The following is a 15,457-nucleotide window of genomic DNA, read 5'->3' as shown; positions in this document are numbered from 1 at the left end:
GTCTGTGGAAAGATTCAGCAAGACCTTTAAAGGCATGATAATGAGCCTACCTTTATGAGGCATAAGTGGGACATCCTCCTGCCATGCCTTCTGCTTGCCTACAGGGAAGCACCACAAAAGGGGTTGGATTTAGCCCGTTTGAGCTCCTTTATGGCCACCATATCAGGGGACCCCTCAGCCTTGTCAGAGAGGGGTGGGAGCCAGCTCCCAGAAAACCCGCACAGTATGTGTTCAGCTACATGTTGGCCCTCCGCAACCAGATACACTGCTTCTGGTAAATGGGTGCCAATATATTGGCTACGGTTTACTGACCAAAGGCATCGTGTGAAGACAGCATTTTCAGCCTGAGCAACTGTAAGCCCATCCTGAATCATAAACATGCTTTCATACCCATTAACGGAATGGCATTTGTGTAGTCTTCTTCTTTCAATCTTTTGGCCTCTGAAGGCACCGTGGAGGAACAATGTTTTTTGCACGCTGTTCCTCAGTGCCTAGTGGTGGTCTCTGCTTTTTGGATTCCAATGACCTTCTAGCTAACTCAATGACCTTTAGGAATTAATCCTATTCACATTTTTACATGCTGTTCTCTAAGTCCATCAGAGAAGCATTTATCTCAAGAGCAGCCCAATAGGGGTTTGTTACTGCCTTAATAAGGACAAGGAGAGCAGATCGCAAAACCTTTTAAAATTATGCTATTTCATGTCATGGGTGGTCAATGGAAGCGCCGCTTGGTGCAAACTCCTTTTACCATGATGTTAAGATAGTGGCAATGAGTGACAAGAATATTTACATATTTGTAATGTGGCATTTTGTTGTGGTGGTCACATATTTTGTTGATTCAGGGAATGCAGAACTTGTCAAAGCGTTGGACCTGGGGGTTGTTGAGAGATTTTGTAGTCATTAGTTTAGTCCAATGGTTCTAATACCAATTCACGGGTCTACTGGCTTGCACTACTTTGTGGAATGCCAAGTCCTCAATGAGGTAACCAAAAGAGATGCCCATTCAATGCTAAGAGCGGATGAGCTTGTGGGCCATTTAGGTACTGCAAAGTACTTGAGCACCTTGGATTTGACTGGTAGATATTGGAAGTTAGATTTGGCACTAAATGCCAAGGAGGAAACTGCATTTTCTATGCCGGAAGGGCTATATCAGTTTAAGGTGATGTCCTTTGGGTTAAAGAATGCTCCTGCCACTTTTCGGCACCAGGTGAACCATGTTTCACTGGGCTAGAAGGGTTCAGTACGGAGTTACCTGGATGACATTGCAGTGTTCAGCAATTCTTGGCAGGACCACCTGAGACACTGAGGACATGTGTTGGCTAGGATACATGAGACAAAACTGACCTTCAAGGCAACCAAGTGTCAGGTGGGGCAGTCCTCTATAGTCTACGATGAGCGATGAGGTGAGAAACAGGAAGATTCACACTTGGATGCCAAGATTCATTCTGTGATGGAGTAGGAAGTGGCTACTACCCAAACTGAAGTAAGGGCCTTTACTGGGTATTACAGTAACTTTGTGTCAAACTATGGAAATATAGTTGCCTCATTGACTGCTTGGACCTCAAAGAAGCAGCTCAGGAAGGTGATATGGACTATAGGGATTCAGAAACCATTTAAGGAACTGAAGAAGGCCTTCTGCACTGCACCTGTTCTGAAAGCACCTGACTACAGTCAGCCTCTCATAGTACAGACGGCTGCCTCTGACAAAGGAGTTGGAGCCAACTGGATGACACAGGTAGAGAGTGTCCAGTAGCCTTTATTACTAAGAGGTTCCTACCTAGAGAACAGAACTGGGTGGCTATTGAGAAGGCATACTCTGCCATAGGGTGAGCTCTGCGTAAGTTCCACCCTTATTTGTTTGGCACTACCATTGTGGTGCAACTGAATCATAAGTGAGGAGTTAAGCAGCATGCACATGGTGGTGGCCACGTGTAGTGATCAGTAGGAGAGAAAAGGTACTTTTAAATTTGTGTCACTGGAGTGAGTGTGTTCTACAGGCTTCCTCATTTTGATGTTCCACTGTTTTGTGTTTAACTCACCCTTGACAAACTGGTGTGTTGTAAGTGCTGCATAGCTCAGGAGTTGGGTATTTGTGCTGGGTATATGTGTACCTGTGAGTGCTACAATACAGGAATAATGCAGTACTGTGCCGTGCATGCATGGTGGAAGCATGTGTTGGCAGTGGCGGCTGCTTCCTTTTTAAAGTGATTAGGCAATCAGGAATGCCCTTAGGCTCCTTCCCAAAACTCTCAAATGTGGTCCACTATAAATAGTGTTACAATTAAGAGCTCTGAATTTAAGGCTGAAGGCAGCACACATTTTTCACACTGCCTAGCAGTGTGTAAATCAAAATAAAACAGCACCATAAATTAAGAAAACAAAAGAAAATGTACTTACCTACTCCAGTCCTCTCCGTCCTGCAGTCCAGCAGCAAGGGGGTCTCTGATCCAGCTCACCTCTACAAATCCCGGTGCTGCACTCATGCTGCTCAGGCAGCATGACAGAAGCACCAGGATTGGCTGTAGCATGTTAGATCAATGCTCCTTCAGTCCCTGAGGGCCTGTGCCTGCTCTTCACTGAGCTGTCTAAGACAGCTCGGGTGGAGAGGTTTAAAGTGCGTCTGTCAGGCTGGCCGTCACAAGAGAGCTGACCAAAGTGATGTGCACTTCAAACTGGAGTGCCCACCACTCCTACTCCCCTGTTGCCAGTCAGCAGTGATGGCCCCGCCCCAAAACATGTCTCAGGCTTACTGGATGCACTGAAAAATAAAGCGGTAATAAAATGGTTTTATTACCGTTTTATTTTTCATTTTTGTTGCAGTGCCAGCAGGGTGGGTGACGCTTCCCTTCCCTACACATACCGCTGTGTGTTGAGTTTATTTGTGCCTGTGAGTGGTGAGATACATGAAGGATGTAGTGCTGTGCAGTGTGTGCAGGTTAAATGCATGTGCCAAGCTCATGTGTACCTATTACAATACATGGAGGTTGCAGTACGCATGTGCCTACGAGTGGTGCAGCACTTGAAGCAATCAGTGCTGTGCAGTGTATGCATGTTAAAGGTATGTGCTAGATGTGTGTATGCCTATGGGTGGTACAGTACATGTAGGATGCAGCCCCTTGCAGTGTGTGTAGATTGTATACATGCACAGGGTGTATGTGTGCCTATCAATGTTACAATGCATGGAGGCCCCTGGGTTCCATTCTGGGGTGCTCAGTCCTGCATGGTGAAGCATGGAGAGGTAGTAGACAAATCCCCTCAGACAGATTTGTGTAGTGCAGCATTCCTGTAAGCTGGGTGGGACGTACAGTGGAGAGGGGAGAGTCAGGTTTTCCCAGAACACTATAAAGGGTGCTCTTTGATTCAGTGAGAGGTCACAAGGAAGGGGTCTGGGTTCACCTCAGGAAGGAGATGAGATTGATGAGAGAATCATGGAGTAAAGCCGGGCTATTTTCTCCCTTCTTAGGGCTATGGCATTTGAAAATGGTGATCGACTGATGGGCCAGAAAGATTTCGTGACATTCTCTTTCCTTACTCAAAAATTGTAGCAAGTGAGTTCTGAGCAGTTATAGGAACGCGTTACAATTTGCTAGCTCGTGTTTTTTTATTTTTTATTTCTTCTAGCAACCTGATTAGAAAATGCAAGGATATACCCTCCACAATAGATAAGGCAGCACAGTTTGTTAAGCCACAAGCCTTTACACCTTGCCGAAGTACAGTCTCAGAAGCACAGACTTATTCTTGCATTTCCCGCAACTCAATTTGGATCCTTGATTAAATATTGCCAAATGTCCTATCCTTGTAGGATTTGCTAACTTTGGTCTCTAAGTGCAAGGCTCACATCAGTTATCATTAAAATTATTATCCAGTTACAAAAAATTGAGACTATATTTCAAAACCGAAACACATTATTCGCCTTCGACAGCATTTCCACAAAAACATCTGTTTTGAGTTCATTTATTAAAAGCCAGCTTTCTTTTCAAAGCTACTCAAAATCATTAATCATTTGAACCAACGACTTTTATTTACCTGGCCATTAGGAGAACAATGCATATCAAACATTTCTTTCCGTGGCACTCGAAGCTATGATCAGCAGTGGTTTCTCGAACATCAATATTATGTACTTAACGGGGGTTTTGCCCCAAGACATACCAATCTCAGCAAAAAAGAAACCAATAATGTTACAAAATTACAAAAATAACAGAACAATTACTTAGATTTCTAAAGGCACACCAGTTGCTCTCATCTGTACCACTATGGGGGGAAAACACTATTGACACACCAATCTGTCTTCACACTCGCAGTAGCAGGATCCAGAGTTGTATGCAAGCCTTGCTACTGTATTATGCTGATTCGTAATGGTGAGCATCTATCCTTCATTCCTTCGTGTGGTTCAAAACGATGGTAGGAGTTTTTTTCCCTAAAATTATATTTATTTGTGAATAATGCCGCGTATCTGTAGGTTTTCATAGTCATAATTTTCAGGTCTTGTCAATAGTTATAGTACATCTGCAAGAGAGCACGGTCTCTCTGGTGTAACACCTTTGCAGAATGGGCAGACAAAGAGGATCTGTTCCTAAAGCACTCACACATTTTAATAAAAAGAATAAATATAAAATATCTATGTTAGGCTTGGCATCCTTGGCGTTGTCTCCCCTAACTTTTTGCTTCTGTTTCCCTGGTTGTTGATGTTTGCTGGACTCTGTTTTTGCTGTTATTGTTACTCTGGGCACTTTAAAAATTGCTATCCAGTGCTAAAGTGCAAGGTGCTTCTATGTAAAATGTATGTGTAATTGGATTTTCATGATTGCCATATTTGATTTACTGGTAAGTCCGAAGTAAAATGCGCTAGAAGTGCCCAGGGCCTGTGAATCAAATGCTAATAGTGGGCCTGCAACAATGGTTGGGCCACCCACATTAGTAGCCCTGTAAACACAACTCAGACCAGCCACTGCAGTGTCTGTGTGTGCAGATTTTAACTGCCAATTCGACTTGGCAAGTGTACCCACTTGCCAGGCCTAAACCTTACCTTTTCTTACATGTAAGACACCCCTAAGGTAGGCCCTAGGTAGCCCCATGGGGAGGGTGCAGTGTATGTTTAAGGTAGGACATATACTAATGTGTTGTATATGTCCTGACAGTGAAATACTGCCAAATATGGTTTTCACTGTTGCAAGGCCTATCCCTCTCATAGTTTAACATAGGGGCTGCCTTTAAAAATGATTGAAGCGTAGATTCCCTTTGGGAGCAGATGGAGATGCGGAGTTTGGGGTCTTTGAGCTCACAATTGAAAAATGCATATTTTAGGAAAGTTGGTGTTGAGATTGTGTGTTTGAAAAGGCCACTTTTAGAAAGTGGGCATTTTCTTGCTTAAACCATTCTGTGACTGCCTGTTTGTGGATTCCCTGTCTGGGTCAGTTCGCACTTCTCTCTAGATAGTGACACAAAGGGAGCTGGGGTGTAGCCTGCATATCCTGATAAGCCATCTGTGCTAGGAGGGAGGGAAGGAATGGTCACTTACACCTGAAAGGGTGTGCCTGCCCTCACACAATGCAGTCTCCAACCCCCTGGCGTGTGTCTGGGGCCTGCCCTGGGCAAGGCAGGATTTCACAAACAAGAGAGACTTTCCTTTGAAGTAAGCCTACTTCAAAGGCCAAAATGGGTATAAGAAGGGCACCCAAAACCACAGACTTTAGATCACTTTTGGACATCAAGAGGAACGTCTGCCTGGAGAAGAGCTGAAGAGAAGTGCTGTCCTGCCTGTGACTGTGCTTTGTGGAGCTATCCTGCAGTTGCTGCTTCTGCCTGTGCAAGGGGACAAAGACTGGACTTTGTTGTGCATTCCTGCTTGTGAAGAAATCTCCAAAGGCTTGTCCTGAGCTGAATTCCTGTTGTTGAAGTCTCATGGCCATCAAATAATTATCCTGCCAGCAACTGGACTGTCTGCTGAGATTCCTGCCCTGCCAAAGGTTGCCCTATCCAGTTCCTGGGGCTTTGGAAGGTGAAGCTGGCAGGTGAAGACTGAAAATCCACACACAGACCGCCGTGCGAGGACAATATTGATGCACCTTCCGAGACGCGGCAGAAAAACGATGTGCTGCGGGCTTCGCAGCAGAAATTGATGCTCCACCGGGTTCGCGGCTGGAAGATTGACACACGCAGCTGCAGAAACGACGTGCAACACTCGCTGATGGAGGCTGATAATGTCGCAACCCACAGAGCGCGGTTTTGTTGATACCGTGAAGTAGGATTTTTGATGCAAACCTTGCTGGGCGTGGAAAAACAAAGCAAAGCCTGCCCGGACCCGAGTGCTTGCCCGGATCGATGCATTTCTCTCCTGCAGAGAGGAAAAACTACGCATGCCGGGGTGAATAAACGACACACGGTCTTGCTTGTGGGTGAGAAATCGAAGCATCGCTACCCTTTTCCAATGCACACTCGCCCGTGCGTGTTATTTTGACGCTACCCAGGTACTTTTCAACGCTAACAGTGTTTTTACTGTTTTCTCAAGGATTTAAGACTCTTTTGCTTTTGAAATTAATAACTTGACTTGTGTATTTTGGATTTTTGTTGTTTTGGTCTTGTTTTGTTTAGATAAATATTACCTATTTTTCTAAACCTGTGTTGTGTCATTTTGTAGTGTTTTCACTAGGTTACGGTGTGTGTTGGTACAAATACTTTACACATAGACTCTGAAGTTAAGCCTGCCTGCTTGTGCCAAGCTACCACGAGGGTGAGCAGGGGTTAACTGAGGGTGATTCTCCTTAACCCTGACTAGAGTGAGGGTCCTTGCTTGGACGGGGGTAACCTGACTACCAACCAAAGACCCCATTTCTAACAATCTACATATAGACATTCTAATAAAAAATTAAGAGAGTTTGATGCAAAACAACAGATTTTCTGAAAATATTAAATTATTCAACTGAATAAAAAATGCTTACCAAAGCTTGTCATCAGATCATCCTGTATAACAGCATTGTTGTTTCCGCAAAGTCCCTTTGTTTTTCCCAGGTAGTCTGGTGTCATTTTAATATACAGTGTTGAAATACCATCCCAGGCTAAGGTAAATGCAAACTGATGCCGAACAATAGTATAGCCAGCAATCCGCTGTATGTGCACATGCTCCACAATGTGTGGCAGCTCAACACTTTACCGCAAATAAAAAAAAAAAGAAAAATAGAAAGTTACCACAGGCGATGTTTTAGAATCTTTTTATGCACTAACTGTAAAATGATTTAAAAACAACTCTTTCCAAAGGTATGGCCAGATGCACTATTTACTGCTGGCAAAATACAGGTTGATTCTCAAAATTTGAACTGTAGTGGGCCGCAATTCAACTGTCCTCGTTAATATTAATGAGGATGGTCACAAATTGCAACTGACCATGATTGGAGTCTGTCTTAGATATTGTGGCCATCAGACCATCATGTCAGTTAATGCTTTTAAAGGGACCTTTCTTTAAAAAAAGGTCATTTTCTTTAAAGTTGTATTTCAACTTTGATTAAGAGTTGGCAGTGCTAGTTTGGACTGCTGCCTAATCTTCAATGAACTTTAATATTCACCAAGAGGATTGCCTGCAAAAGTTCAATGTTTTGTGGCTGGGTTGTTGTCACAAAATATTGATGCATATGATAATGATTCGTTGTTTGGAAGAGATGCTGACAATGTGCCCCTTCAAAATACCAAATTTGAACATTTGTGACCATTAAAATGCTTAGTAAATCTATGCTCCTATACAATGTTTACAACAGTTAAAAACAATACCATTTTAGGAGGCTGAAAGGTTTTTGGAACTCCTAAAATATGATTCGATAGCATGAAATTGTATGTGTACCTTCAAATACTGAATAGGTCGCAAAACATTGACATTTTACCAACCCTTCAAAGTAGGTGGTAATGCATTCTAAAAAGGAACGGGGTCCCCTTTGAGAATATAAAAGAAAGACTGTTCAAGAGTAGGAAATAGTCTAAGGGATCTCTGCATACTGTTCAACAAACTTTGAAAAAAGAACATTTTTCTTTTAATATAGATCCTTTTCTTTTAAGAAGAACACGCAGCCTCCATAGCAGTGATGCCTATAATCACAATAAGTCACAATTTGTGACCTATGCATTAATATGCATGAAGTAGGTCAGATTGTGACCCACTGCAAACCAGAATTTTAAAAACTGACCAATTAGTAGATAGAAGGATGTTCTTAAGTGTTTTACTGCTGACATAATATCGGTCTCAAATGTATTAATAGAATGTTCCCACCCGTAAATATTACATCTTGCCAATTATCTTTTACTAAACTGAATACTCTCAACAATTTTTGCAATAACTGTGATAATGTGTTTATTTTATAAACACTGATTTATTTTCTGATCGTCATAAAATACATCTGCAAATGCTGTGGAACAGCCATACATTATTTGAAATTACTGGAAAGACATATTATCAAATTTAGAATACATAAAAACAGTCAACAGACAGCAAATTATCATTTCATCCTTCTTGGCGTACACTCCTATGATCTATGATCTGAAAACCTATACCGCCAGATCATTGTATGATTTTCTTATTCCCAGACTACTAGAACGAGTTGAAACAGTGGCTTCTTTGTGGACACTTTCCAGCTTTGATTTGTACTAGCATCCTCTCCAAATAATCTCTGAAATTGACTCCTTTCTAAGTCTAGACATTCTCACTAAGGTATTAACGATTTGTATTTATCCTCACCTAGCTTTTCAAGCTTTGCAAGGTAGTTCACAAAGAATGCTAATTGCATTGTTGATCTGTTGCCCCCATATGACTATGGGAGGTCTCTGCAGCATCAGAATTATACATTGCACTGTTATCATCTGAAATTCCCATGTGAACTAATGTGAGACTACATAGAGGAATCAAAAGGAAACACTAGCTCCTACATTGTAGTCACTAAAATATTTGATTCCTGTACAATTGCTTGTAGATAAATATATTGTTTTTTATATGCACATGCATAGGCTGTCCTCTTGTACGTAACTAAGACATCCATTTTAGTCTGGCTTGCACTAAAATATTCTGTATGGCTATTAATAAGCAAATTAATGTGTTCAATGTAATATTTTTGAAGGTATTGTGCAGAACAAAGAATACTTTCATTCTTCATACTATTAGAAAAAAAGAAAACTTTTTTTTTAAATGTAGACCCTTTTCTTTTAAGAAGAACACCTAGCTACAGTTTAAAAAATAGCTTTATTTAGAAGCAATCACAGTCATGGTGGTCTGCTGACCCCATGAGGCCTCCATAGCTGTGATGCCTACAATCACAGTGAGTCCCAATTTGTGACCTACACATTAATGTTCATGAAGTAGGTCAGATTGTGACTCACTGCAAACCAGAATTTTAAATACTGACCTATTAGTAGGTGTTTTAGTGCTGACATAATGTTGGTCTCAAATTTATTAATAGAATTTTGCCACCAGTAAATAGTACATCTTGCCAATTATCTTTTACTAAACTGAATACTCGCAATAACGTTTGCATATAACTGTGATAATGTTTTTTTAAAATAAATATTGATTCATTTTTTGATCTTCATAGAATACATCTGCAAATGTTGTGGAACAGCAATACATTATTTGAAATAACTGGAAGAGCATACTATCAAATGTACAATACATAAAAACAGTTGACAGACAGCAAATTATTATTTCATCTTTCTTGGCATACACTCCTATGATCTATGATCTGAAATCCTATACTGCCATATCTTTGTATGATTTTCTTATTCCCTGACTACCAGAACGAGTTGAAACAGCTGCTTTTTGTGAAGAAGCGATGATTTGCACTAGTGTCTACTCCAAATACTCTCTGAAATTGACTCCTTTCTAAGTCTAGACATTCTCACCAAGCCATTAACTATTTGGATGTATCCTCACCTAGCTTTTCAAGCTTTTCAAGGTAGTCCTCAAAGAATACTAATTGCATAACTGATATGGGTGCCCCCATATGACTGTAGGAGGTCTTTGCACCATCAGAATTATACATTGCACTGTTATAAAGGGAGATTTTGACTTCCAAAAACAACTGAAATTCCCATGTGAACTATTGTGAGACTACATAGAGGAATCACAAGGAAACACTCACTCCTCCATTGTAGTCACTAAGACATGTAATTCCTGTATGATTGCTTGTAAATAAATATATTGTTTTTATATGAACATGCATTTGCTGCTCTCTTGTACATAGCTTTGACATCCATTTAGGCATGGCTTGCACTAAAATATATTATATATGGATATAAATAAGCAAATTAATGTGTTTAATGTCATCTTTTTCAAGGTATTGTGCAACACAGAGAATACTTTCATTCTTCATACTATCTGAAAAAATCCTGAAGTTTAACATATACAGAAATAACAAATGGAACAAAAAATCCATTGCTAGTAGCTCATGTGTGTGTTAATGAAATAATAGAAGGACATATTCACAAAGGTAAGTTTGCACATGTAGATTTTCTTATATTCATATACACCTAGATTTAGAAATACGTTTCCACACCCTCAAGTAAGTTGATGGAGACTCCTACTACTGCATTTTTAGGTGTAAAGTTAATCTGAGTATCTTTCAGCCGGTTTGTGGAAATCACTCCCACCTGGGTTAACACCCTTGAGGAAAGCAATTGGAAATCTTAGGAAAATACATTTTAATTTAAATAAACAAATAATGCCAAAAGGAGTCTATGCCTGTTTCACTCCTCGTTTGTTCGGCAGTAGCTGCTGTTGATGAATAACTGCTGCAGCAGAGACTGCAAGCGTAGCTTGTTTTGTCTGCTCCACGTATCGTGCAATGAGTAGAGCCAGATCTGAATTGAAGAAGAAGAAGAAAGTTGGGCCATCATTTGCTGGAAACCACACTGGGCATAAAGCAGCCTTGGGCCATTTATGCATTCCTTTCACTACTTCATCTTCAGATGTGATTGCATGACAGCTAATGCTGAAGACAGGCATGCACAGCTCCTGCCATAGCAGTAATTAGTGAAAGAAAGAGCCAAAGACTGGAGGGAATTTGAGGAACCTATTAATCTAAGACCATAGTATATGCAATGGAAGTCCTGTCAATGTACATCAGCATGTTCTGCTACTTTATAGAACTTGTATAACAGGTAACTTACAAGACAACTTAATGCACTACTATATCCAGGTACTATAGCTATGCATCCTAAAGACAGAAAAAAACTCCACTAGCGTAGGTTTCTTTTCCTAAACACACCCTAAGAGAAAACAGGATTTGAGGGAGAAAGAATGTTATAAGGTGTTATGTTATCTGTATGCACATGTATGGAAAGATGATAAGAAAAAAAAACATTTTTCCAAAGGCAGAAAAAGACTACCATTGGGGAAGTTTCTTGTGAGGTGTAGATGTGGAGAGACCAGTGATGAGAGAGAAAAAGGAGTAGCTGTAACTGTAATTACTCCTGGAGAAGAAAGCTAAAAAGGTAAGAAACTCCCCAGGTGCAAAGTTCAAAATTCTTAGCAGAGTGTTAGAACTCATGGCTGATACTGGGTCTCCGTGGACCATCGTTACTAAAGAATATTTTTTTAGAAAAATGTAGTGATGCTATGAAACTAAGTGATTTAGGGGAAGTGGATATATGGCCCAGAGTTTTTATGATTCAGAAATTGATTTGTTAAGGTGTACTGTGTCGTGCTGCGGCGGACCGTGGCACGAGCTGAGCATTCGGCTAGGGGCTCGGCTAAGGATTCATAGCGGCCGGGCATGCGCGCCCCTTCTGTGCTTTACCTTCTCGCACAAGGCCCCAAATTGGGCATGGGGCCTCAGTGAGTCTGGGGTGCGGTGCACCCTCAATATTAACTTGGGCACCTATCCCTCACTTGCCTGGTGAGCCTGACTTTTCTTTTTTCTTTTCTCTTCTTTTTCTTCTTTTCCACATGTTTTTATGTGTATATTCAACAGCCATGTTCTTTCTTTTTTCCAGCATGCCTTCTTTTTCCCTGCATGCCTTAGGACCCTCTTTCAAAATGGCATCTTATCTCTATATGTTCCTTTGTTTCTTTCCCAATCCAATATGATGACTCTCTACTGCCTGTTGGTCATTTCCTGTTTTTGTGTATAAAAGGTGAGTGTTTCTTGTTCTCCTTGCGCTGCAAAACTTCCTTTGGTGGTGATCTTCGCTCCTGCTTATTTTCTCCAGTTATTTACCTCGTCTGTATCAGCTTCTTCCAGAATAGATTTTTCCTGTTTAGAAGACTCACCTTTTTGCTTCTTTTTGTTCCAGGTATTTCCTACTTTAGAGGTTTTTTCCTTTGGGTTTTTTCTCTGGGACTCCTTCTGGAGGGCACGGACTGTTTTTTTGGAGTTACTTCGTCAGCAGCACCGTGGCTACCAGAAAGGGCCACCCTTACCTTGGTAAAGGCAGAACCTACAAGAATCAAGACCCTTTTGCAATTCCAGGGGGCCAAAGACATAAATGACGAGTAGCTCGTGACATACTGAGGTTGACATAACTTTCAAAGGAAGTATCAAACTATATGTGGCTGAAAAGGGAGTTAATGTATTTGGGTGGAGAGACCAATGGAAATTAGGCACTATACTTAATCCACGCAATGAGGAATCTCTTCTTGTGCTTGATGAGCAGGACAATGGGGCTAAAATTGGGTTTCAGTTTGCAGAAGTTTTCTCTCAGAATTTGGGTAAGTTGGAAGGTTATACTCATCGCTTTAAACCCAAATATGGAACTCAACCAGTCAAACAAAAGTTAGGAAATGTGCCTATAAAGGTGAGAGATGAACTTTAAAAGTTTGTTGGACAAAATGTTGAGTGATAATATTATTGAAGAAGTAGAGCCTTCTGAATGGGTGTCTCCCATAGTTTTGGCATGTAAGGAGGATAAATCTTTGAGGCTGTGTACTGATCTTAGAGCACTAAATGCCAATATTGTCATTGATTGTCATCCTCTACCAAACATTAATGAGGTGGTAAGTATGTTGGAAGGGGCTAGTGTGTTTTCCACATTCGACTTAAGGTCAGCATATCATCAAATTAAATTAACTGAAGACGCTGAGCTTAACTGCATTTATTACTCCTCAAGTTTTATTTCAATTGAAAAGGATGCCGTTTAGCCTTGAGATAGCGGCATCCGTGTTTCAAAGACTAATGGTCTACATTTTGGTAAAACGGAAGCGTTTGTTAGGTGTTGTCAGGAGAATACCCTAATTTTCTCCTAGAGCACACATGAACATTTAGAGCATCTTAGGACAGTGTGTGGCATGCTGGAAAAGAATGATCTGACTTTGAAGGAAAGTAAGTGCAGATTCTTCCAGGAAATTGTGGAATATTTAGGGCACAGTTTGTCTAATGAAGGTGTGGTCCCAACGTAATCTTAGGTTGATGCCATTATCAAGGCACCAGCACTGGACAATAAAGAGAAGTTACTTTTGTTTACTGGGTTGTGAGAATACTATAGTAAATTTATATAAGACTTTGCCACTAAAATGGAACCGTTAAACAAACTTACAAAAAAAATACAGAATTAATTTAGGCTGAAAGACAGCAACAAGCTGTTGCTCTCATAAAGACAGAGATGAGGAAAGCATCTACACTGAAACCTTTTCATCTAAAAAGTTACAGTAGATGCAAGAAGTGGTAAGTGTATTATTGCAGCGGAGTGAAAAAGAAGAGTGGAATGTAGCGTTTGTGTCACGCATACTGAGTGGTACTGAAAGATGCTATGCAATGATAGAAAAATAATTGTTAGCGTGTGTATAGGCTTTGGAAATCGAAATTATGTTTGGGGATCTTACTTCACATTGAGAACTGACCACAAGCCCTTTGTAGGGATTGTATCTCTTGGAGGAGGGTGTAATGCCACAGCACAAATTGTGCGGTTAATGTTGAGGCTCCAGGAGTACAACTTTAATGTAGAATATGTACCTGGAAAGAAGAACATCACAGCAGATTGTTTGTCCAGACTTCTTGTTCTACTAATGAGGGTACTGATGTAGTGGTGGCTAACATAGCTGATGTGATGTCTGGGGAATTTGAGGGTCCATCTGAAGAGATGTGGAAGGCTGCTATGGAAAAGGTTGCTATGGAAAGTGGTCTTCTGCTGAAAAAGGTTATGGAACATGCTAAAGAAGGATAACCACTAAGAAAGAAAGTTCTGTTGAATTGTTCCCTTATTGGAAGGTTTGGGGAGAGTTAGAGGTTGAAGGTGAAATGTTGTTTAAAGAAGGAAAGTGTATACCTTCTGCCAGTTTAAGGGATCATATATTATCTGTAGCAGATGAGGGAAATGTAGGGGTGTTATCTATGAGATATTGGTAAGAAATGTTTTTGGTGGCCAGGCCTTGACAGTGTAGCAGACAGAGTGGTCAGAGAATGTGATGTGTGTGCCAATAGTGAAAAATTGTTAAAAGTGTCACCAGCACCTTTGAAACAATTGGATTGGCCTGAATTTCCATGGCAGCAATTTGGGTTTGATATCTTGGGAGCCTTCCATTTTTTGCCCCAAGACTTAAATGTGCCATGGTTGTGGTAGACTACCGTTTGAAATGGCCCGAAGTAAAGTTGCTGCCTTAAGTCACCTCAGCCATTGTAATTGAATTTCTCAAACATTTGTTTGCTAGAGCAGGTTATCCTGATGTTCTTATCATGGACAATGGAGTGCAGCTGAAGTAGTTTGAGATGAAAGGTTTCTGCAGAAACTGTAATATTCGTCATGTCACGATTACTTTGCAGGAGCTTCGAGGTAATGGTCAAGTAGAAAGATTTACCTGTGTATTGTGGGATTGGGAGTGAAGTGGAAAAATATACTAAGAGAGGATTTATGGTTGTATCATATTATTCCTTACACCACCACGGAGGTTTGTCCTTTCAAATTACTTAAAGGGAGATATCCTGTTTCCAAATTATGTCCTTGGTGATTTAAAAAGAGGCAAAATGGAAAGAATGAGGAAAGGAGTAAAGAAAAGTTGGCACTGAGAGTGGAAGAAAAACAGGAGAGGATAAAAGAGGCATATGATGCCAAGTGGATAGTCAAAAAGCCCATTTTTGAAGTTGATGCTTGGGTCAAAGTTTTCAGGCCTATGATTTTAGGAAAGGAAGATCCCAAGTTTAGCAAAGCTGTTAGGGTTGTCAAGTTTAATAGAAACAGTGTGGTCACTCAAGATGGAAAAGTATGGAACGTCAGAAGAGTAGCTAAATGTGAGAATATAAATAAATCTGGAAGTAATAATAGTGAAAGATCATATTCTAAAAGCGAAGGGTCACATACTCATTGTAAAGAGTCTGTGGTATCCAGAGTCAAATGTGGAGCCTTCCAGGTAAGTGCCTTTCAAATTTGTTGAGTATGTATAATTCCTTGCATTTGTATAATCTATCTTTTATATGTTTGTTTGCTGTGTTACCTCCCTGTATCATTTTTTTGTGCTATTTTTTCTTTTCTTTCTTTTATTCTTAGAGGGGAAAGG

General features: G+C 40.6%; 1 protein-coding gene across 1 annotated transcript in view; it reads right to left on the bottom strand.

Moving 5' to 3' along the window:
* OTOG (otogelin) overlaps nucleotides 1–15,457 on the bottom strand; it is a 956,473-nt gene that overhangs the window by 881,150 nt on the left and 59,866 nt on the right. Inside the window, exon 6 of the mRNA XM_069221482.1 lies at nucleotides 6,939–7,144. Within this exon, the coding sequence (XP_069077583.1) occupies nucleotides 6,939–7,144 (206 nt within the window). The remainder of the gene's footprint in view (nucleotides 1–6,938; nucleotides 7,145–15,457) is intronic.

Source organism: Pleurodeles waltl, chromosome 3_1 (genome assembly GCF_031143425.1).
Source record: "Pleurodeles waltl isolate 20211129_DDA chromosome 3_1, aPleWal1.hap1.20221129, whole genome shotgun sequence".
NCBI lineage: Eukaryota > Metazoa > Chordata > Amphibia > Caudata > Salamandridae > Pleurodeles > Pleurodeles waltl.
This window is presented reverse-complemented; position numbering and strand designations above follow the sequence as displayed.